Source organism: Anolis sagrei, chromosome 2 (assembly GCF_037176765.1).
Source record: "Anolis sagrei isolate rAnoSag1 chromosome 2, rAnoSag1.mat, whole genome shotgun sequence".
In the NCBI taxonomy this organism is placed as follows: Eukaryota; Metazoa; Chordata; class Lepidosauria; order Squamata; family Dactyloidae; genus Anolis; species Anolis sagrei.
The window spans coordinates 178,021,530-178,045,229 of NC_090022.1; the positions used below are offsets into that span (position 1 = coordinate 178,021,530).

At 44.6% G+C, this 23,700-nt stretch overlaps 1 protein-coding gene across 3 annotated transcripts in view; it reads left to right on the forward strand.

Moving 5' to 3' along the window:
• PLXNB3 (plexin B3) overlaps positions 1 to 23,700 on the forward strand; it is a 147,550-nt gene that overhangs the window by 23,217 nt on the left and 100,633 nt on the right. For all 3 annotated transcript variants that reach the window (XM_060763154.2, XM_060763153.2, XM_060763152.2), the window contains exons 3-4: positions 15,553 to 16,650; positions 16,733 to 16,912. In XM_060763154.2, the coding sequence (XP_060619137.2) occupies positions 15,553 to 16,650; positions 16,733 to 16,912 (1,278 nt within the window). The remainder of the gene's footprint in view (positions 1 to 15,552; positions 16,651 to 16,732; positions 16,913 to 23,700) is intronic.

Consider the following 23,700-nt stretch of genomic DNA (forward strand, 5'->3'; position numbering starts at 1 on the left):
AAGGTGGGCTGGCATGTTGTGAAGTAAAGTTAGTATTGGAAAGATCCAGTTCTCTTCGGTGACATCTTTCTCTGTCAGATACTATTTGTGATACAAACATTAGTATCACAGAATAAATTCTTGCAAAATGTATTGTCGAAGGCTTTCATGGCTGGAATCACTAGGTTCTTGTGGGTTTTTTCGGGCTATAGAGCCATGTCCTAGAGGCATTTCTCCTGACGTTTCGCCTGCATCTATGGCAAGCATCCTCAGAGGTAGTGCAAAATGCCTTCAGAAGCACTTTATTTTACCTGTTAGTGCAGTCAAACCCTACTTTATCCTCCGTATCCCCTGTCCAGATATATTACACTGCTGTCTCACCCAGTGTTTTAATTTTTTTATTCTATTGTAACCGTCCCTGCCCACTGTGATCGATTGCGATTTACTTTGTTTGATGTGTTATTTATAATGGTTTTTGCATTGAATTTTTATTTTCTTTATATTTTATTGCTGTGTTCTGTTGTATATTGATGTATTGTATTGCTGGGCTTGGCCTCATGTAAGCTGCCCCGAGTCCCCTTGGAGAGATGGTGGCGGGGTATAAATAAAGTATTATTATTATTATTATTATTATTATTATTATTACTAGCTGCCCCTGCCACACGTTGCTGTGGCCCAGTCTGTGTATATGTGTTTTGTGTACCTTTTCAAATGTACCTTTTTCATTGCTATCTCATTTTATGTCGTTCATTTGGCCCGCCCACTGTGTTCAATTTTCCATTATGTTATTTTGTACTGTTTATTTACTTTATTGGTTTATTTATTTTAACTGTGATGTTATTTTGCTGTTTATGTTGTTGTAATGTATCATTGGGCTTGGCGAGTCCCCTTTGGAGAGAAGGTGGCGTGGTATAAAGTTTATTATTATTATTATTATTATTATTATTATTAATGTATTTTTTGGGTTTTTTGTCATTTTGAGTCCCTTCTGCTGTGTTTTTCAATGTTTTTATGAGTGATGGTCACTCATTGGCCTGATGGGTGTCTTGTGTCCAAATTTGGTGTCAATTCATCCAGTGGTTTTTGAGTTATGTTAACCCCACAAACGAACATTACATTTTTATTTATATAGATTACTAGCTGTACCTGCCACGCGTTGCTGTGGCCAACCTTCCCTCTTTCTCTCCTTCTTTCCCTCCTTCCTTCACTCCCTCTTTCCTTCCTTCCTTCCCATCTTTCCTTCTCTATCTCTTTCCTTCCTTCCCCCTTTTTCTTTCTCTTCTGCTGTCTCTCCTTCCTTTTTCTCTTTCCTTCCTTCTTTCCCTTCCTCTTTCTCTACATCTTCCCCCTTCCTTCGCTCCCTCTTTCTGTTTTTTCTTTCTTTCTCTCCTTCCTTCCTTCTCTAACTTTCCTTCCTCTTTTTTCCCTCCCTCTTTCTCTCCTTTCTTCCTCCTCTACCTCTCTCCTTCCTTCTGTCTTTGCTTCCATGCTTCCTTCTCCCTTTCCTTCTTTCTTTCTTTCTTTCTTTCTTTCCCTCCCTCGTTTCTTTCTTTTTTTTCTTTCTTTCTTGCTTTCTTTCTTTTCTCCCCTCCCTCTTTCTTCCTTTTTCTGTATTATCATTTAGCTTTTGGGGGCTTTTAAAGTCCCTTCTGCGTTTTTCAGTGTTTTTATGAGTGAAGGACATACATTGGGTTGTTAGGTGTCTTGTGTCCAAATTTGGTGTCCATTCCCCCAGTGGTTTTTGAGTTCTGTTAATCCCACAAACGAACATTACATTTTTATTTATATAGATTATTATATCGAAGCACATGCTTTGGTAACATTCTGTGACGTTATAATTCCTGAGTGTCCATATGTGTGTCTCACTCTCATTCAGCACATATAATTTCCAGTTGGCAGACAATATGACTTCCAGTTGGCAGACAATATTTCTTCTCGGACTTTGTGATCCCCTTGTTACTATATTTCGTAATGTAATAGAAGAGATCTGGATGATTCAAAGAGATCTCCAGATCTCTTCAAATAGAAGAGATCTGGATGATTCAAAAGCTCGCCCATGTTGTGAGGCTTTTATTTAGCCGAAACACTAACAAAGATGTTGGAATTCTTTTTTCCTTCTTCAGACAACTAACTCTGCTTTAGGTTGCTTCCATGCGAAGTGAGTATATTGGAACTGGCGTCCCGCACACGCATATGTTTCCATTCCCCTGGAAATGTACGCGGGAGAGGGGCGCCTTTTGTCTCCTTCGCAGCCCCACCCCTTTGCCATTGTCTGTGAATGCGTCTCGCGCACCTTCCCCAGGGAGGTGTGTGTTTGCATGAAGGAGAGTGCGTATATGTATGGTGGTGATGTTACTACGCTGCTGCCTCTGCTCCCTTCCAGCTGTGGCCAGAAGGCAAGAAATGGGGGCAGGGTCTCCTGGAAGCCCCTGTGGTCCCTGGCTTCCTGCCTGCCCACCCGCCCCCACCTGATACTGAGTGGCGGGGAAGCCGAGGAGAGCTTTGATTTCCAGCCAGGATGTTTGCGTGTCTGGGTTCGTCTTCCCTCCTAGGAGGCAGATGGTTGCATTTGCTGGGTGATGAGATAGGAATGGGTTTGGTAGTATTGGGGGTGGGTATATGAATTGGAGAGTGCCTTTCTACTAGAGCGGTGGGGGTGAGGGATAAAACACCTTCACATCTGTGGTTTCGGCAACAGCTGGGCCAGGGGAATTGGAGCAAAGATGGGGGGAGGTTGTCCTTTCTCTCTTTCTCTCTCTAAGTCAGTGGTTCTCAACCTTCCTAATGCCGTGACCCCTTAATACAGTTCCTCATGTTGTGGTGACCCCCAACCATAACATTGTTTTTGTTGCTCCTTCATAACAGTCATTTTACTACTGTTATAAATCATAATTCAGCGGTGACCAGGGGAGCATTTGCACAGCTTAGGCTCGTGCGCCAGCTGCGCCCATACCTCGGGAAGTCTGACTTGGCCACGGTGGTACACGCTCTGGTCACATCCCGCCTTGACTACTGCAACGCTCTCTACGTGGGGCTGCCCTTGAAGACGGCCCGGAAGCTTCAGCTAGTCCAGCGCGCGGCAGCCATGTTACTAACAGGAGCGGGACGCAGGGAGCACTCAACGCCCTTGTTGTTCCAGCTCCACTGGCTGCCGATCTGCTACCGGGCCCAATTTAAGGTGCTGGTGTTGGCCTACAAAGCCCTAAACGGTTCCGGCCCAAAATACCTTTCGGACCGCATCTCGGCCTATGAGCCCACGAGGGCCTTGAGATCGTCTGGGGAGGCCCTTCTCTCGATCCCGCCTGCTTCACAGGCACGTCTGGTGGGGACGAGAGAGAGGGCCTTCTTGGTGGTGGCCCCCCGGCTGTGGAACACCCTCCCTGTTGACATCAGACAGGCGCCCTCCCTTATGTCTTTCCGTAAGAGCCTAAAGACATGGCTATTTGAGAAGGCATTTAATTGAGTGCTACAATACTGGGTAATGACGACTGGAACGGAATATGGACTACGAGATTGGTTATGATTCCACGTTGAGACAGAGCGGATTATTTTAGTGTAATTATATTATTGTGGTATTATTGATATGTTGTTATTTTGTTATTGCTTTATTGTAGATTGTCTTTTATATGTTGTACACCGCCGTGAGTTGCCCTAGGGCTGAGAACGGCGGTCAACAAATGCAGCAAATAAATAAATAAATAAATAAATAAATAAAGTAAATATCAGATATGGAAGATGTATTTTCATTCACTGGACCAAACTGGGCACAAATACCCAATGCAACCACATGTAAATGCTAGTGGGGTTGGGGGAGGGTTGATTTTGTCATTTGGGAGTTGTAGTTGCTGGGATTTATAGTTCACCTATAATCAAAAAGCATTCTGAACTCCACCAGTGATGGATTTGAACCTTATTTGCCACACAGAACTCCCATGACCAAGGGAAAACACTGGAAGGGTTTGGTGGGTGTGGGAGTTGTAGTTCACCTATATCCAGAGAGCACTGTGGACTCACAGAATGGTGGATCTGGACCAAACTTGGCACAAATACTCAATATGTGCAAATGTGAACACAGGTGGAGCCTGGGGGAAATAGACCTTGACTTTTGGGAGTTGTAGTTGCTGGGATTTATAGTTCATTACAATCAAAGAACGTTCTGAACTCCACCAACGATAGAATTGGCTCAAACTTCCCACATGGAATCCCCATGACCATCAGAAAATACTTTGTTTTCTGATGGTCTTTGGCGACCCCTCTGACACCCCTTCGTGACCCCCTCAGGGGTCCCTACCCCCAGGTTGAGAAACACTGCTCTAAGTGCTCTCTTCCTGTTGGCATCTGTCTGTCTGACCCACGCGGAGAAGGGAGCAAACCTTGAAAATTTGCGCCTCTTTGTTGGAAGGGCACAAATGTGCCAACGTAAACTTTGCTTACTACTTTTGGGAGGAGAGCAATGTCCAATCTTGGCAAAATAGTGAAGAGTAGAAACATCACACTGGCAACGAAGATCCGCATAGTTAAAGCAATGGTATTCCCCATAGACATGTACGGATGTGAGAGCTGGACCATAAGGAAGACTGAGCGAAGGAAGATAGATCAGTGTTTCTCAACCTTCCTAATGCTGTGACCCCTTAATAGAGTTCCTCATGTTGTGGTGACCCCCAACCATAACATTATTTTTGTCGCTACATCATAACTGTCATTTTGCTACTGTTATGAATCGTAATGTAAATATCTGATATGCAGGATGTATTTTCAAATCCCAAATACCCGATATGCCCAAATTTGAATACTGGTGGGGTTGGGGGTGATTGATTTTGTCATTTGGGAATGTTGGAGGTGCTGGGATTTATAGTTCACCTAAAATCAAAGAGCCTTCTGAACTCCACCAATGATGGAATTGAATCAAACTTCACACCCAGAATTCCCATGACCAAGAGAAAATACTGGGAGGGTTTGGTGGACATTGAGTTTTTGGAGTTGTAGTTCACCTACATCCAGAGAACACTGTGGACTCAAACAATGGTGGATCTGGACCATTGTTTGAGTCCAAATGTGCCCAAATGTGAACACTGCTGGAGTTTAGGGAAAATAGACCTTGACATTTGGGAGTTGTAGTTGTTGGGATTTATAGTTCACCCACAATGAAATAGCATTCTGTACCCCACCTATGATAGAATTGGACCAAACTTCCCACACAGAACCCCCATGACCAATAGAAAATACTATGTTTTCTGATGGTCTTTGGCAACCCCTCTGACACCCCCTCACGACCCCCACAGGGGTCCTGACCCCCAGGTTGAGAAACATTGAGATAGATGCTTTTGAACTGTGGTGCTGGAGGAAAGTTCTGAGAATGCCTTGGACCGCCAGAAAATCCAACCAGTCCATACTTCAAGAAATAAAGCCTGATTGCTCATTGGAGGGAAGGATAGTAGAGGCCAAGATGAAGTACTTTGGCCACATCATGAGAAGAAAGGGAAGCTTAGAGAAGACAATTATGTTGGGGAAAATGGAAGGAAAAAGGAAGAGGGGCTAACCAAGGGCAAGATGGATGGATGGTATCCTTGAAGTGACTGGATTGACCTTGAAGGAGCTGGGGGTGGTGATGGCCGACAGGGAGCTCTGGTGTGGGCTGGTCCATGAAGAGCCAGAAATGACTGAACGAATTAACAACAACAAACTTTGCCCTTCTTGACAATATGGTCTATGTCCCTCAACTGATGTTGTTAAACCTGTTAAAAAGGGATATCCCTTTTTCCGGTTGGTGTGTAATTGATTTCAAAATACTACAACTACATGGAAGATATGATCAATATTAAATTCCAAGGATCACACACCCAGAGCCTCCTGCCTTCCCTTGAGGGAAGATTTTGGGTGTTTCTGCAGTTCTTACCTTAGTAGGTCATTAAAAATGCACAAATGCAAATCTCCTAAAAGCTCCTTGGAAGCTAAGCAGGGTTAGCTCTGGTTAGTTCTTGGATGAGAGACTGCCAACAATGATCCGTTGCTGCGGTCTATATTTCAGAGCAAGACTCCAGCAAAACCAGCATAGACTCTAGCATAGCTTCCTTAGGCAAGGAGTATTCCTTGCCTAAGGAAGCTATGGGGTCATTTTTTCATGTTTATCAGGAGCGACTTAAGAAACTGCAAGTCTCTTCTGGTGTGAGAGAATTGGCCATCTGCAAGGATGTTGCCAAGGGGACGCCCGGATGTTTTGATGTTTTACCATCCTTGTGGGAGGCTTCCCCCATGTCCCTGCATGGGGGGCTGCAGCTGACAGAGGAAGCTCAATCTACTTTCCCTGGATTTGAACCGCTGACCTGTTGGGCAGCAGTCCTGCTGACACTGGGGGCAATCATGGGGTCATGATAAGTCCACAAGCAATTTGAAGGCAAATGCATACACATAAATGCAGCGGGTTTAACTGCTGAGCTGCTAACTGTCTGCAAGGACATTGCCCAGGGGACACCCAGATGTTTTGATGTTTTACCATCCTTATGGCAGGCTTCTCTTATGTCCCTGCATGGGTGGCTGCAGCTGACAGAGGAAGCTCAACCTGCTTTCCCTGGATTCGAACTGCTGACCTATCGGGCAACAGTCCTGCTGGCACTGGGGGCAATCATGGGGTTATGATAAGTCCACAACCAATTTGAAGGCACGTATATACACAAAAAGGCAGCAGGTTAAACTGCTGAGCTGCTAACCGTCTGCAAGGACATTGCCCAGGGGACGCCCAGACATTTTGATGTTTTACCATCCTTGTGAGAGGCTTCTCTCCTGTCCCTGCATGGGGGGCTGCAGCTGACAGAGGAAGCTCAACCTGTTCTCCCTGAATTTGAACCGCTGACCTGTTGGCACTGGGGGCAATCATGGGGTCATGATAAGTCCACAAGCAATTTTAAGGCACATACATACACACAAAGGCCTCATCGTGATGCAGCGGGTTAAACTGCTGAGCTGCTAACCGTCTGCAAGGACGTTGCCCAAGGGATGCCCAGATGTTTTGATGTTTTACCATCCTTGTGGGAGGCTTCTCTCATGTCCCTGTAAGGGGGGCTGCAGCTGACAGAGGAAGCTCAACCTGCTCTCCCCAGATTCGAACCACTGACCTGTTGGCACTGGGGGCAATCATGGGGTCATGATAAGTCCACAAGCAATTTCAAGGCACGTACATACACACAAAGGCCCCCTTGTGATGCAGCAGGCTAAACTGCTGAGCTGCTAACCGAAAGGTTGGCAGTTCAAATCTAGGGAGCGGGGTGAGCTTCTGCTGTTAGCCCCAGCTTCTGTCAACCTAGCAGTTCAAAAACATGCAAGTGTGAGTAGATCAATAGGTAGAAATGTAATAGTGCTCCATGTAGTCTTGCTGACCAGATGACCTTGGAGGTGTCTACGGACAATGCTGGCTCTTTGGCTTAGAAATGGAGAGGAGCACCACCCCCCAGAGTCGAACACGACGAGATTTAATGTCAGGGGAAACCTTTACCTTTACCTTACATACACACAGTAAGAATAGAAATAAGGCTAGACATGGGGAAGAGGATAAAACAACTAAAAGGATGTGAATACAGCATACAGCAGACTTGTGGGTGTGAATGATTTTCAGTGCTTCACTCTCTGCAGTGCAAAACATTTGTGGACTGACAGAAGAGGGGGCGAATTCATGCATGGGGACTATGTCCTCGATCTCTCCCCCCACTCACCCCACCCCATTAGCTATATTCCTAGGCTGAGGGCAGAGTAAGGACTGGGCAGTGAAACTGGGATCATCTGTGTGCCATTCATGCCCCCACCGGCCACTCTCTCCTGCTGTGTCTGGCGGGCGTCTGAGCTGTGACCTCGCTAAAGGAGGGGGATTAATCCCAATGGGACGTGGGCTTAATCGGCCTTCTCTGGACTGCTAAATCCCAGCCGGGTGTTGGAAAGGGGGAGGCTAGTCTTCATGTCCAAGGTGAAAGCTGCTTGAGAGAGTGCAGCCCCCTCCTTCCAACTCTAGCGAGGGGATGCTACCATCTTCCTCCCCTCTCCTTCCAGGGCCATCCTTGCCTATGATGGAGGGTAGAGCGGACCACTTTTGGTAGCACTATGCTAACGCAGGGATTTATTCCCTTTTTCCCCAATAATATTTATTATTAATTTTTAATTATTAAAACCCTCCCAACCACACCACCCAACACCCAGACCACATATCTATATAAATAAAGACGTAATGTTCGTTTGTGGGATTAACATAACTCAAAAACCACTGGATGAATTGACACCAAATTTGGACACTATACCCCAACAGACCAACCGGGTGACCATCACTCATAACCCCCTCCCCTCCCCCAAAAAAACAGCGGAAAGGACTTAAAACCCCCCCAAAAGCTAAATGATAATACAGAAAAAAGGGAAGAGGGAGGGAAGGAAGGGGAGAAAGAAAGAAAGAAATAGAGAGAGAGGGAGGGAAAGAGAGAAGGAAAGAGAGAAAGAAGCATGGAAGCAAAGAGTGAAGGAAGGAAGGAAAGGTAGAGAAGTAAGAAAGGAGATAAAGAGGAAGGAAAAGAAAAGGGGAAGGAAGGGAAGGTAGAGAAGGAAGGACAGAAAGAGGAAGGAAAAGAAAAGGGGAAAGAAGGAAAGGTAGAGAAGGAAGGAAGGAGAGAAGGAAATAAATTAAGGGAAGGAAGGAAAGCGAGCGAAGGAAGGAGGAAAAGAAAAAGAGAAAGAGGGAGGGAAGGAAAGAGAGAGGGAAGGATGGAAGCAAAAAGCGAAAGAAGGAAGAAGAAAGGTAGAGAAGGAAGAAAGGAGAGAAAGGGAGAAGGAAAGAAGGAAAGAGAGAAAGAAGGATGGAAGCAAAAAGTGAAAGAAGGAAGAAGGTAGAAAAGGAAGAAAGGAGAGAAAGGGAGGGAAGGAAAGAGAGAAAGAAGGATGGAAGCAAAAAGCGAAAGAAGTAAGGAAAGAGGTAGAGAAAGAAGAAAGGAGAGAAAGGGAGAGAAGGAAAGAAGAAAATAGAGAAAGAAGGATGGAAGCAAAAGTGAAAGAAGGAAGGAAAGACGTATAGAAGGAAGGAAGGAGGGAAGGAAAGAAGTAAAGGAAAGCAAGGTAAGAGGGAGCGAAGGAAGGAGGGAAAGAGGGAGGGAAGGTTGGCCACAGCAATGTGTGGCGGGTACAGCTAGTTAAACTATATATCTTTAACTTAATCTTGTTGTTGTGTACTACTCCCATTAGTATCAAATCTATATTTACTTGATATCTTGAATAGTTTTTTTTACCATTGTCTTCAATATTTTTCCCAAATGGCTGTTAGCTTTGAACATTCCCACCACATATGGGTATACCATCCTTTATTCAATCCACAGTGCCAATACATTGAACTTATACTTGTTACCATATATGAAAGTTGAGCTGGGGTCCTATACCATTTCAATATATCCCTTTCCAGTTCTCTGAATTTCTCTATTTTAATTTTCTTGATCCCCTTCATTAATCTCCCTATTTTTTGACTTGTGAGTAGGTCTTTTTTCTGCCATTCTGGATCTGGATTCTCTTGGCTTCCAGTTGTGCTATTCTTGGGCTTGTTTTGAGTGAAAGTGGAGGAATTTGACTCACTGCTATGTATTGTTCTGTGTCCTCAAGTAGTTTTTGACTTATAGTGACCCTAAGATGAACCTAGGATGGGGCTATTTTGGAAAGATTTGTTCAGAGGGTGTTCAATGTATTGTCGAAGGCTTTCATGGCTGGAATCACTAAGTTCTTGTGGGTTTTTTCGGGCTATATGGCCATGTTCTAGAGGCATTTCTCCTGACGTTTCGCCTGCATCTATGGCAAGCATCCTCAGAGGTGACCTCACCTCTGAGGATGCTTGCCATAGATGCAGGCGAGACGTCAGGAGAAATGCCTCTAGAACATGGCCATATAGCCCGAAAAAACCCACAAGAACTTTGTTCAGAGGGGTTTGACTTTGTCTTCCTCTGAGACTGAGAGAGTGTGACTTGCCCAAAGCCACCCTAAGGTTTTCCATAACTGAGCTTTCCAATACTGCTTAGCATCCATCTCTTTTGGATAGTCTAAATATCCTGAAGGTGTCAAATCCAATCCGATCTTGTAACTAAGCTGAATCAGGCCTGGTTAATATTTGGATAAGATACCGTCAGGGAATACCATATGCTGGAGGTTATGTTTTAGACGAGAGCAGTGGCAAACAATCTCTTAATGTTTCTTGCCTAAGAAAACCCCATTACTGTATATACTCGAGTATAAGCCGACCCAAAAATAAACCAAGGCATCTAATTTAACCACAAAAAACTGGGGAAACGTATTGACTCGGGTATAAGCTGAGGGTGGGAAATGCAGCAGCTACTGGTAAATTTCAAAATAAAAATAGATACCAATAAAATTACATTAATTGAGGCATCAGTAGGTTGAATGTCTTTTAATATAATTTAAGATAAGACTCTCCAACTCTGATTAAACCATTACTCTAACCTTATTCAATGCAAATGTGCTTATCCTTCCAATAATAATAAAGGGAGTAAAATAATAAATGTAATAATAACAAAATATATAGAGTAACATAAAATATAATAATAATAGAATAAAATAACAAATTTAATATCAATAATAACAAATAAAAATAATAAATGTAATAATCATCATAAATAGAGTAAAAGAAGGAGGAGGAGTCGTCCAGGATTGAAAAATCAGCTGATAACCCAAAATGCAGACTGTGCAAGGAAGCTGATGAAACCATGGATCATATCTCACTACCTCTGAGGATGCTTGCCATAGATGCAGGCAAAACATCAGGAGGGAATGCCTCTACAAAATGGCCATGTAGCCCGAAAAACCTACAATAACCCAGTGATTCTGGCCATGAAAGCCTTCGAGAATACATGGATCATATCCTCAGCTGTTGCAAGAAAATTGCACAGTCAGACTACAAACAGAGGCACAACTCTGTGGCTCAAATGATTCACTGGAATTTATGTCACAAGTACCACTTGCCAGTAGTAAAGAACTGGTGGGATCATAAACTTGCAAAGGTAGTGGAAAATGAACATGCAAAACTACTGTGGGACTACTGTGGGACAAAGTTTTGGAACCCAATATGCCAGACATACCAATTGTGGAAAAGAAAAAAAGTTTGGATTATTGATGTCGCCATACCAGGTGACTGTCGCATTGAGGAAAAACAACAAGAAAAACTCAGCCATTATCAGGACCTCAAAATCAAACTGCAAAGGCTCTGGCATAAACCAGCACAGGTAGTCCCAGTGGTCATTGGCGCACTGGGTGCTGTGCCAAAAGATCTCAGCCGGCATTTGGAAACAATAAACATCGACAAAAGCACAATCTGTCAACTGCAAAAGGCCACCTTACTTGGATCTGAACACATCATTCGAAAATACATCACAGAGTCCTAGACACTTGGGAGGTGTTCGACTTGTGATTTTGTGATACAAAATCCAGTATATAGATTTCGTTGGCTATGACATACCTTGTTTTTGTGTCAGTAAAATAATAATAATAATAATAATAATAATAATAATAATATTAATAACAACAGAGTTAGATAATAAATAAAGTTGACTCGAGTATAAGCCGAGGGGCGATTTTTCAGCCTCAGAAAAGGGATGAAAAACTTGGCTTATATTTGAGTATAATGGTGTCATCATAAGTTGATTGGTGCTTTAAGGCACATAGCAGAAACATCATAGATCTGAGAATTAATGAGTGTTCGTAAGGAGTATAATTTGTGGACGCATTGAAAACAACAAATGGAAGCATCATAGGCAGTGTTATACTAGTATGGTTTGTTGTTGTTCATGTTGTTTGGTGTGTCTTCAAGTTGTTTCTGACTTATCTGACTTTATAGAGAGTGTACATAACCCAAAGTCCCAGAGGATTCCCATGCCTAATTGGGAATCAAACGCTCAAGCCATGCTGCTTTTTTGGTTGACTTATGGCAACCATAGGAAAAGCAGCCTGTAAGGTTTGTCAAATAGCCTGTAAAGCTATAGCCTTTGAGAGTGTGTACAGTAGAGGTGAGCAATGTTACATGGCTAGAGTACATGCCATCCCTTATTATTGGTGATGCTATTTATTTTATTTATCGTGTCAGGAGCAAACCAAACAGTTGTATTGCATTTTTAAACAAACAAAACTCAAAGTTTGCAAGCTTGGTAGTTGATTAGATGTCCTTTGACCAGTATCTGGCCACTTGGAGTGTTTCTGGTGTTACTATAAGAAGGTCCTCCGTTGTGCATGTGGCAGGGCTTAGGTTGCATTGCAGCAGATGGTCTGTAGTTTGCTCTTCTCCACACTCGCATGCCGTGGATTCCACTTTGTAGCCCCATTTCTTAAGGTTGGCTCTGCATCTTGTGGTGCCAGAGCGCAGTCTGTTCAGCGCCTTCCAAGTCGCCCAGTTTTCTGTGTGCCCAGGGGGGAGTCTCTCATTTGGTATCAGCCATTGGTTGAGGTTCTGGGTTTGAGCCTGCCACTTTTGGACTCTCTCTTGCTGAGGTGTTCCAGCAAATGTCTCTGTAGATCTTAGAAAACTATTTCTTGATTTAAGTCGTTGACATGTTGGCTGATACCCAAACAGAGGATGAGCTGGAGATGTCACTGCCTTCGTCCTTTCACTATTGGTTGCTACTTCCCGGCGGCTAAACAGTGTAATTTTTGTGGCTGATGGGAGTTGCAGTCTTCCAGCGCTACTCATACATGATGTAGAAGGGATCATACCTCTTCTCTTTCTGGATAAATCTCGGTTATTTCTCTCTGGCTCCCTAAGCCTGTTGGCTGGCTAATGATGACTGGAATTCCAGCTTCACTTGTCAGCATATCTTTAGCAGAGTGGAAATAAATCTTCCTTTGTCTCCTTGAAATGTCATCAAATTGGCAGAATGTCTTTTAATTTGCACAAATTAGTCTGGGGTGGATTTTTGTCTGGACTTAGGACTGGGCCAAAGGGGATGCTTACACAGGCTCCTTTTGCAATGTTATAACTTTCCTGAAAGAAAATCCAGACCTTGATCAGGGACTTCTCTTGGAATGTCGAACAGACGAGGGGGAAATTATTTTCCATAGGAGGGAAAAAATCTGGTGTAAAAATGACCCCTCCTCTTTCTAGAAGAGCAAAAATTCATCAGTACACAATTGCTCACGGTAGATCACTTTTTGAAACTTCTTGTGAGTACAAGCAATATGCAAGAACAAATAAGATCCCTCTTGGTTTGCCATATCTGCTCACAAAAAAAAGCTGCCCATAGTGTCTTTGCTTATTTCATTGGAACAGAAACATTATAGGGTTGTTGTAGGTTTTTCGGGCTATATCGCCATGTTCTAGTAGCATTCTCTCCTGACGTTTTGCCTGCATCCATGGCAAGCATCCTCACAACCTCTGAGGATGCTTGCCATAGATGCAGGCGAAATGTCAGGAGAGAATGCTGCTAGGATATTTATTTATTTATTTATTTAAAACATTTATATTCCTCCCTTCTCACCCTGAAGCGGACTCAGGGCAGAGCACAGCATATACGCGGCAAACATTCACATACACATACATAAATATTAAAAAACATTTATCAAAATGTTAAAATACACCATTTAAAACCGTCCTAGTCATCCGCGTCAAATCATTGGCCTGGTCATCTTTCCTATTGCCGCTTTATTGCCCTGTCCCGAAAGTTTGGCCCACAGCCAGGTTTTTACCATTCTTCTAAAGGACAGGAGGGAGGGGGCCGACCTGATCTCACCAGGAAGGGAGTTCCATAGCCAGGGAGCAATCACCGAGAAGGCCCTGTCTCTCGTCCCCACCAATCGTGCCTGTGACAATGACGGGACGGAAAGCAGGGCCCAAAAAACCTACAACAATCCAGTGATCCCTGCTATGAAAGCCTTTGACAATACAAGAAACATCATACTCCTACACCATTTTGAGGAATGAGTTGTAGAGCATTCAGCTGTGTCAGATGAAACAGAATTGGCACTCCTTCAAGTAGGGTACCTGTTAGATGCTCGCACAAGCCATTGCCCTGGGCCTGAAAGATTGCTATTCAAGGAATATGCCCCAACCAGCAATATGTGCAGAAAGAAAGGAACAAAACAAAGGCAAATGTGTCTTACCATTGCACACACTAATATGTACAGCGCTCCAGATGTTAGTGGACTGCAGCTACTAGTGGATACTAATTTTTTAAGCTTTAAAAAATATTACTTTTAGACAGCTAAAACAACATGGTAGCGCAGCAGGTTAAACTGCTGAGCTGCTAAACTTGCTGGCCGAAAGGTTGACAGTTCAAATCCGGGGACTAGGGTGAGCTCCTGCTGTTAGACCCAGCTTCTGCCAACCTAGCAGTTCAAAAACATACAGATGTGAGTAGATCAATAGGTACCGCTCCGGTGGAAAGATAACAGTGCTCTATGCAGTCATTTTGGCCACATGACCTAGGAAGTGTCTACGGACAACACCGGCTCTTTGGTTTAGAAACGCAGATGAGTACCACCCCCATAGTTGGACACAACTAAACTTAATGTCAGGAGAACCCTTTACCTTAACCTCAAACAACATAATAATTAAGAGACCTTCTGCAATGGCTGATTATTAGTCAAAACTCGGGTGAACAAAAAGGAGAGGGAGTGACGGGAATGGGGGGCAACTTGGCTTCCTGTTGGAGGCAGTTTTGCAGCCTAGAAGCAGCCCCCAAGAAGGCCCTCCATTGTGCTGTGAGACCATAACAGAACTGAAGGAAAACTCTCCCCTTAGGATTTTAAAACTGGGTAGGCTTATACTGGGAGGTACAATCTTTCAGATAACCTGTGCCTAAGTTATTAATAGAATTTGGTTAAAGGAGGTCCTTTCAAACCTAACCTTTGGGTCTGCAAGATAGTAAAGGTAAAGGTTTCCCCTTGATATTAAGTCTAGTTGAGTCCGACTCTGGGGGGGGGGGGGGGGGTACTCATCTCCATTTCTAAGCTGGAGAGCCAGCGTTGTCCGTAGATAGCTCCTAGGTCATGTGGCCAGCATGATTGCATGGAGCGCCGTTACCTTCCTGCAGAAGTGGTACCTATTGATCTACTCGATTCAAATTGCTAGGCTGGCAGAAGCTGGGGCTAACAGCGGGAGCTCACCCTGCTCCCCAGGAAGTCACAGGGAGGAAGGAGCAAGCTTCTTTTCTGCTTCCCTGGAGACTAGGACACGGAACAATGGCTTCAAACTACAAGAAAGGATATTCCATCTGAACATTAGGAAGAACTTCCTGACTGTGAGAGCCGTTCAGCAGTGGAACTCTCTGCCCCAGAGTGTGGTGGAGGCTCCTTCTTTGGAAGCTTTTAAACAGAGGCTGGATGGCCGTCTGTCAGGGGTGCTTTGAATGCAATATTCCTGCTTCTTGGCAGGGGGTTGGACTGGATGGCCCATGAGGTCTCTTCCAACTCTATGATTCTATGAACCACCAACCTTTTGGTCAGCAAGTTCAGCAGCTCAGCAGTTTAACCTGCTGTACCACCAGGAGGCCCATGCAAGATAGTACTTAGGGTTGTTAATCTTGAAATCTGACCATTCTTTCTCTTTTCCCCCCTTTCTTCTAGGATTGGGCCATGTCCCTCGGCCACCTGCTGCTCGCCCTTGTTGTGGTGGTGACGCTTCTGCTGCCGTTGTACTCAGCTGCACGTCCTCCCTCTTACCCATCTTTCTTGGCCCCTAATGATACCTTTAATCACCTGGCCCAAGCCCAGAACACGGGGGCCCTGTATGTGGGTGCCATCAATGCCTTGTACCAGCTGAGCCCTGAACTGAGGCTCGTGGGACGGGCAAGAACGGGACCAGCCCAGGACAGCCCTGAGTGTCTCCCCTTCCGGGATGCTCGCGAATGTCCGCAGGCTCGGCTCACGGACAATTCCAACAAGCTGCTGTTAACCAACGAGCGGGCCGGGGAATTAGTGGTCTGCGGACAGCTGTTCCAGGGCGTGTGTGAGAAGCGCGCCCTTGGGGACATTGCCAAAGTACTATACCGTCCTGAAGATCCTGGCGACAACCAGTTTGTGGCTGCCAATGAGCCACGCGTTTCAACTGTGGGCTTGGTGGGGCGGCATGGTGGCCGTGACCTGCTTTTTGTGGGCCGAGGGTTGACCGCCAAGCTCTCTGGAGGGATCCCGCCATTCACCATTCGTCAGCTGGAAGGAGCCCAGGCCTTCTCAAACGAAGGAATGGGCAAGTTGGTGGTGGGAGACTTCTCCGACTACAACAACAGTTACGTGGGTGCTTTTGCTTCTGATGGTTACGTCTACTTCCTATTCTCTCGCCGCGGAGCGAAGGCACAGATGGAATACCGCACCTATCTCTCCCGGAGCTGCATGGAGGACACCAATCTCTATTCCTATGTCGAGCTGCCCCTTGAGTGTCGGGATGCTAAAGGACGTATTTACAACCTGGGTCAAGCAGTGCATTTGGCACCTGGTTATGCTGGGCAAGGGAAAACTCTTTTTGTTGTCTTAGCCGCTGGGCAGGGCTCCACTGCGGCCCCGACGACGCAGACAGCTCTGTGTTTGTACAGCCTGAAGGATGTGGATGAAGCCATGGAGCGAACCCGGCGACTGTGCTATACCTCCGCTGGAATTGGCCCCACTAAAGAGGAGGAGGCTGCCATTGAGTATGGAGTGACCTCGCGTTGCAACTCATTACCCAAGGTAAGAGAGAGGATGAAAGGGACCTCATTTTTAAGGGGAAATTATCATTTCTGACTTATTTTTCCATTTGGTCCATTTTCAGGATTCCCCAGCAGCGTACCCCTGTGGGGACGAACATACACCTAGTCCCATCGCCAGCCGGAAGCCGCTAGTAGCTGAGGCTCTTCTGACCACTGTGCCAAGCCTCACAGCTGTGGCAGCCATGGTAGAAGCTGGGCATACCATCGCATTCCTGGGAGATGGCGTTGGGCAGCTGCATAAGGTAATTGCAAGAGTATCTGTAATTCTCATCTATGTACCATGTTGTAGACGTCCCTAAACTAGAGCCCTCAAATGTGGTGACCTAGCATCTCAGAATTGCCTGTACCTACTTAGGCAATCCTTCGTGGCCTGAGTAGGATTGTCTTCCAAGATCGGTGTACTGGCAGTGAGTCTGTAAGTGACTGTGCAGCCCTTTTCTTGATCTGCATGTTCTCCATCAGTGAGGGCATCGGTTTCCAGGTGGAAGTTACCACGATTTTCCAGAGGCAGCGCTGATGGAATCGTTCCAGGAGTTGCATGTGACGCCTGTAGACAGTCCATGTCTCACAGGTGTATAGCAGGGTTGGGAGGACAATAGCTTTATAGACAAGCACCTTGGTATCCCTACGGATGTCCCAATCCCTAAACTAATGTGATTGACAAAATGGGGCAGCCCTGGTTGATGTTTTGGATGGCACCGGCCCCCTTTGGCAGAGGAAGCTGTTTTACTTACTTTCTTAAGCGATCCCTCGTAGTTCGAGGATGATGGTCCTCCAAGTGTAGTGTCCTGGCGGTGGGTTCGTAAGTGACTGTGGAGCCCTATTCTTGATCTGCATCTTCTCCCGCAGTGAGGGTATTGGTTTCCAGGTGGATGGCGGTCCTGGTCGGAGTTGGCTTGATGTGCCTTCCTCTTGGCACATTTCTCTCTTTCGCCCTCCATTTGTGCCTCTTCAAATTCTACAGCACTGCTGGTCACAGCTGACCTCCAGCTGGAGCGCTCAAGGGCCAGGTCTTCCCAATTCTCAGTGTCTATGCCACAGTTTTTAAGATTGGCTTTGAGCCCACCTTCAAATCTCTTTTCCTGTCCTCCAACATTCCCTTTTCCGTTCTTGAGTTCGGTAGAGCAACTGCTTTGGGAGACGGTGGTCGGGCATCTGGACAATGTGACCAGTCCAGCGGAGTTGATGGTGGAGGACCATTGCTTCAATGCTGGTGGTCTTTGCTTCTTCCAGCACGCTGACATTTTTCCACCTGTTTTCCCAAGAGATTTGCAGGATTTTACGGAGGCAGCGCTGATGGTATTGTTCTAGGAGTTGTATGTGACATCTGTAGACAGTCCACGTCTCGCAGGCATATAGCAGGGTTGGGAGGACAAAAGCTTTATAAACAAGAACCTTGGTATCCCTATGGATGTCCCGGTCCCTAAACTAGAGTGCTGCAAATGTGGTGACCTAGCATCTCAGAATTGCCTGTACTGGCTAAGGCTAATGGTAGTTTTGATCCAGGAGTCTATGGAAAACTGCCTCGTTGTTTCTCATCTAACTTGACTTTGGAATCCTTTGCAGTTGATGGCTGCTGATATATTCCCTGGCTTAAGCAACTCATCCAAGATGCCATCTTCTTCAAATTGCATAATGTTTACAGACTTCAGAATTTAACTGAGTGTGGTTCATCCCAGAGCAGAATTTAAGCTTTTTTTCAAGTGTTGGTATGAGTTGGATGAAAGGTATAATTTTCTGCAACATACTGAGTGTAAGATGCTTTATCTTCCCACAAATGAAGGACTGGCTGTTTGTTCTCCAGGCAGGTCTGGCTTAGTTCAACCTGTTTGTGGGGTCGGATTAGGTCTGATGTTTTTGTTTTCTTGTAATGAAATTCCATGTCTCAGGTAATTTAAAATTGCAAGCTTCGTGTATGCTGTATCAGCACCTAATTCCTTTTTAGGCTATACCTGAAATCTCCCATCAGGCATAGCAAAAGGCCATCTTTTCACTGGCAAGATATTTGAAATGTCCTTATGTAAGATCGTTAGGATAGTATTGTTGAAAGCTTTCATGGCTGGAATCACTGGGTTGCTGTGAGTTTTCCAGGCTGTATGGCCATGTTACAGAAGCATACTCTCCTGACATTTCACCCACATTTATGGCAGGCATCCTCAGAGGTTGAGAGGTCTGTTGGAAACTAGGCAAGTGAGGCTTATATATCTGTGGAATGTCCAGGGTGGGAGAAAGAACTCTTGTCTGTTGGAGCTAGGTGTGGATGTTTAAGTTGGTTACCTTGATTAGCATTTGATGGCCTTGCAACTGTGAGGTCTGGGGGGTTGCTGCCTGGGGGAATCCTTTGTTGGGCGGTATTAGCTGGCCCTGATTGATTCTTGTCTGGAATTCCCTTGTTTTTTGAGTGTTGCTTTTTATTGACTGTCCTGAGTTTTTTTAATACTGGTAGCCAGATTTTGTTCATTTCCATGGTTTCCTCCTTACTGTTGAAATTGTCCACATCAGTGTTTCTCAACCTGGGGGTCGGGACCCCTGGGGGAGTCACGAGGGGGTCTCAGAGGGGTCGCCAAAGACCATTAGAAAACTCAGTATTTTTATTTATTCTGTTGGTCAAGGAGGTTCTTTGTGCAAAGTTTGTCCCAATTCTATCATTGGTGAGGTTCAGGTGAACTACAAATCCCAGCAACTACAATTCCCAAATGACAAGGTCTATTTTCCCCAAACTCCACCATTGTTCACGTTTGGGCATATTGAGTATTTGTGCCAAGTTTGGTCCAGATCCATCCTTGCTTGAGTCCACAGTGCTCTCTGGATTTAGGTGAACTACAACTCCCAAACTCAAGGCCAATGCCCACCAAACCATTCCAGTATTTTCTCTGGCTCATGGAAGTTCTGTGTGCCAAGATTGGTTCAATTCCATCATTGGTCAAGTTCAGAATGCTCTTTGATTGTAGGTGAACTATAAATCCCAGCAACTACAACTCCCAAATGACAAGGTCTATTTTCCCCAAACTCCACCAGTATTCACATTTGGGCATATTGAGTATTTGTGCCAAGTTTGGTCCAGATCCATCCTTGCTTGAGTCCACAGTGCTCTCTGGATGTAGGTGAACTACAACTCCAAAACTCAAGGCCAATGCCCACCAAACCATTCCGGTATTTTTTCTTGCTCATGGAAGTTCTGTGCACCAAGATTGGTTCAATTCCATTGTTGGTCGAGTTCAGAATGCTCTTTGGTTGTAGGCGAACTAAATCCCAGCAACTACAACTCCCAAATGACAAATTTAATCCCCCCAACCCCACCAGTATTCAAATTTGGGCAAATCAGGTATTGATTGTGAATGAAAATATATCCTGCATGACATGATGATTCATAACAGGAGCAAAATTCTAGTTATGAAGTAGCAATGAAAATAATGTTATGGTTGGGGGTCACCACCACATGAGGAACTCTATTAAGGGGTTGTGGTACTTCGAAGGTTGAGAACCACTGGTCCACATGCTTATGGATTCCAATGGCTTCTCTGTGTTGTCAGAATGGTCTAGCATTTCTGTGTTCTCAAACAATATGCCGTGTCCAGGTTGGTTCATCGTGTGCTCTTCTATAGGTGACTTCTCACGTTGAGTTAGTCTGCAGTGCCTTTCATGTTCCTTGATTCATGTTTGGGCAATGCTGCGTTTGGGATAGTCATTATGCTTGTGTCATGTTATAAAAGGATTAATTGTAAATTATTCTTTAAAAGGCACATATGCACAGATCCATCACAAAAAGCAATCTGTCTAGAGGGCAAAGAGCACCGTTGTAATTTTTGATTTCCCTGTAAGAATGGAAGTGAAAGGACGAATGTACCTTCCATCATTCTTTCAGCTCTGGCGAAACAAGAAAATGCTGATACACGGAGTTGGATCAGAGGGGTACCTCGTGTCCTCATACAGCTTGCCAGCTCTGTCTGGCTTCTGGAGAATTTCTGGCTCTCCCCCAACATGTGATTTCCTCTAAGGGCTGTCCACTGATTAAATGGTTTCGTTGATTCATTTGCCTTTTAACAAATTTGCCAATTTAAACCCATTAAATAAATGTGTGCATTATAAAAACCCTCAATGCAATTGCCTAGTAAGGATAATGAAGGAAATGCAAGAGGACATTTCATAATTTAGTAAACTGCCGTCTTTTATCTGGAGGAAATCCTTCCACATCTTTAATATTTTCTTTCACATTCCAGAATCTATATAAATAAAAATGTAATGTTAGTTTGTAAGATTAACATAACCCAAAAACCACTGGATGAATTGACACCAAATTTGGATACCATCAGGCCAACATGTGACCATCTATATAAATAAAAATGTAATGTTCATTTGTGGGATTAACATAACTCAAAAACCATTGGACGAAATGTCACCAAATTTGGACAGCATACACCTAACAACCGAAAGAGTGATCATCACTCCAAAAAATTGATTTTGTCATTTGGGAATTGTAGTTGTTGGGATTTATAGTTCACCTACAATCAAATAGCATTCTGAACTCCACCAATGATGGAATTGAACCAAACGTGGCATACAGGACTCCCATGACCAATAAAAAACACTAGAAGGGTTCGGTGGGCATTGACCTTGAGTTTGGGAGTTGTAGTTCACCTACATCTAGAGAGCACTGTGGACTCAAACAATGATGGACCTGGACCAAACTTGGCACAAATACTCAATATGCCCAAATATGAACACAGATGGAGTTTGGGGGGAATAGACCTTGACATTTGGGATTTGTTGTTACCAGGATCTATAGTTCACCTACAACCAAAGAGCATTCTGAACCCCACAAATGACAGAATTGGGGCAAACGTCCCACACGGAACCCCCATAACCAACAGAAAGCACTTAAGGCCATCCAGTCCAATTCCCTTCCCCAGGGCAAGAAAATGTAATCAAAGCCCTCCTGACAAAGAGCCATCCAGCTGTGGATATAGATAGATATGATTCTCTCTCGCACACGTATAGTATGATAGATTTGAAAGGGATCCCTAAAGAAGGACAATTATATGTTACATATCCCAGAGTAGGCAAACTAGAAAATCTCCACATCGACACTGACAAAGAAACAGCAAGAAATACTGTTTACCCACAAGCATAAAGAAATTACATATATTACAAACCAACACTTTCTCATTACTTTATTTTCCAGATCACCAGACTGGGCCACAGCAATGTGTGGCAGGGGACGGCTAGTCACTCATAAAACACAGAAAAACACAGCAGAAATGACTTAAAAATAAAAAATACATTACAACACATGCACAAAACCACATATATAAACACAAACACACACACACACATATACACAAATATACGCACACACATATACACATATATACACACACAAAACACATATACAGACTGGGCCACAGCAACGCATGGCAGGGGGCAGCTTGTAAGTCATAATCTAACAACATGTGGGCCTTTCTTTTGTACTCCGCCACAAAGATGGGGAGATTTTACCACTCCAAATGTTTTGTCCGGCAACACTTATGTATCTGGTCCAGCATTACCAGTGATGGGAGATTGTGGGAATTGTAAGCCAATACACCTGGAGGGCCAAGGTTTGCTCCATACCTGCATTAGAACCAGGATGGTTTCATATTTTTTCATTCACAGCTTCCTCAGCAAGGGCAAATTTTAAAAAGTGCTTCCTGTCAGTTAAATCAATTATTAACCAATATCATGTTTGAATACCATATCTCTCTGTTTTTCCTGTTAGTGACACATTTTATGACTTTCCCCTTAACTCTAATTATCAGAGCAGAAGCAAGAGTAATGGTGCATACCTAACCCTAGCTTGGTGATAATTCAACTCAGGGTGCATCTACACCAGGTATGGGCAAATTTCAGCCCTCCGGGTGTTTTGGACTTCAACACCCACAATTGCTAACACCCAAATACCCTGGTAACTACAAGAAGCACTGCCTGAATATCAAGCAAAAAGTGGGCGCTAGAAACAATATCAAATGAAAGCTGACTGGCATAACCTGGGGATCACAACCAGACACAGTGAAGACATCTGCCCTTGCGCTTTGCTACTCTGCTGCTGACTGGCATAACCTGGGGATCACAACCAGACACAGTGAAGACATCTGCCCTTGCGCTTTGCTACTCTGCTGCTACGCATGCCCAGTGTGGAACACATCTCACCACGCTAAAACTGTGGATGTGGCTCTTAATGAGACATGCCGCATTATCACGGGGTGTCTGCACCCTACACCACTGGAGAAATTACACTATTTAGCCGGTATTGCACCACCTGACATCCGCTGGGAAATAGCAGCCAATAGTGAAAGGACCAAGGCAGTAACGTCTCCGGTCCATCCTCATTTGGGTATCAGCCAGCACGCTAATGACTTAAATCAAGAAATAGTTTTCTAAGATCTACAGAGACACTCGTTGGAACACCTCAGCAAGCGAGAGTCCAAAAGTGGCAGGCTCAAACCCAAAACATTAATCAATGGCTGACACCAAATGAGAGACTCCCTCCTTGGCACACAGAAAACGGGGCGACTTGGAAAGCACTGAACAGACTGCACTCTGTCACCACAAGATGCAGAGCCAACCTTAAGAAATGGGGTCACAAAGTGAAATCCACAACATGCGAGTGTGGAGAAAAGCAAACCACAGATCACCTACTGCGATGCATCCTGAGCCTGTGGGATGTTTTCTAAGCACTCTGTTTTTATACAAGAGAAAACTGAACATATATATATATATATGAATGAATGGTGGATGGAATGGTTCATTGCTATCAGTCATAATGATTCTTCAATATCCGAAGGAGAATGCCTTTGAATGTCAGTAGCTGGGGAACTCTAGTGGGAGGGTACTTGTACCTTCATGTCCTGTTGGCTAAATTTCCATAAGCGTCTGGTTGCCCATGGTGGGGACACAATGATGGACTAGATCAGCATTTCCCAACCTGGGTGTCTGGACCCCTGGGGGGGGGGTCACGAGGGGGTCTCAGAGGAGTCACCAAAGACCATTTGAA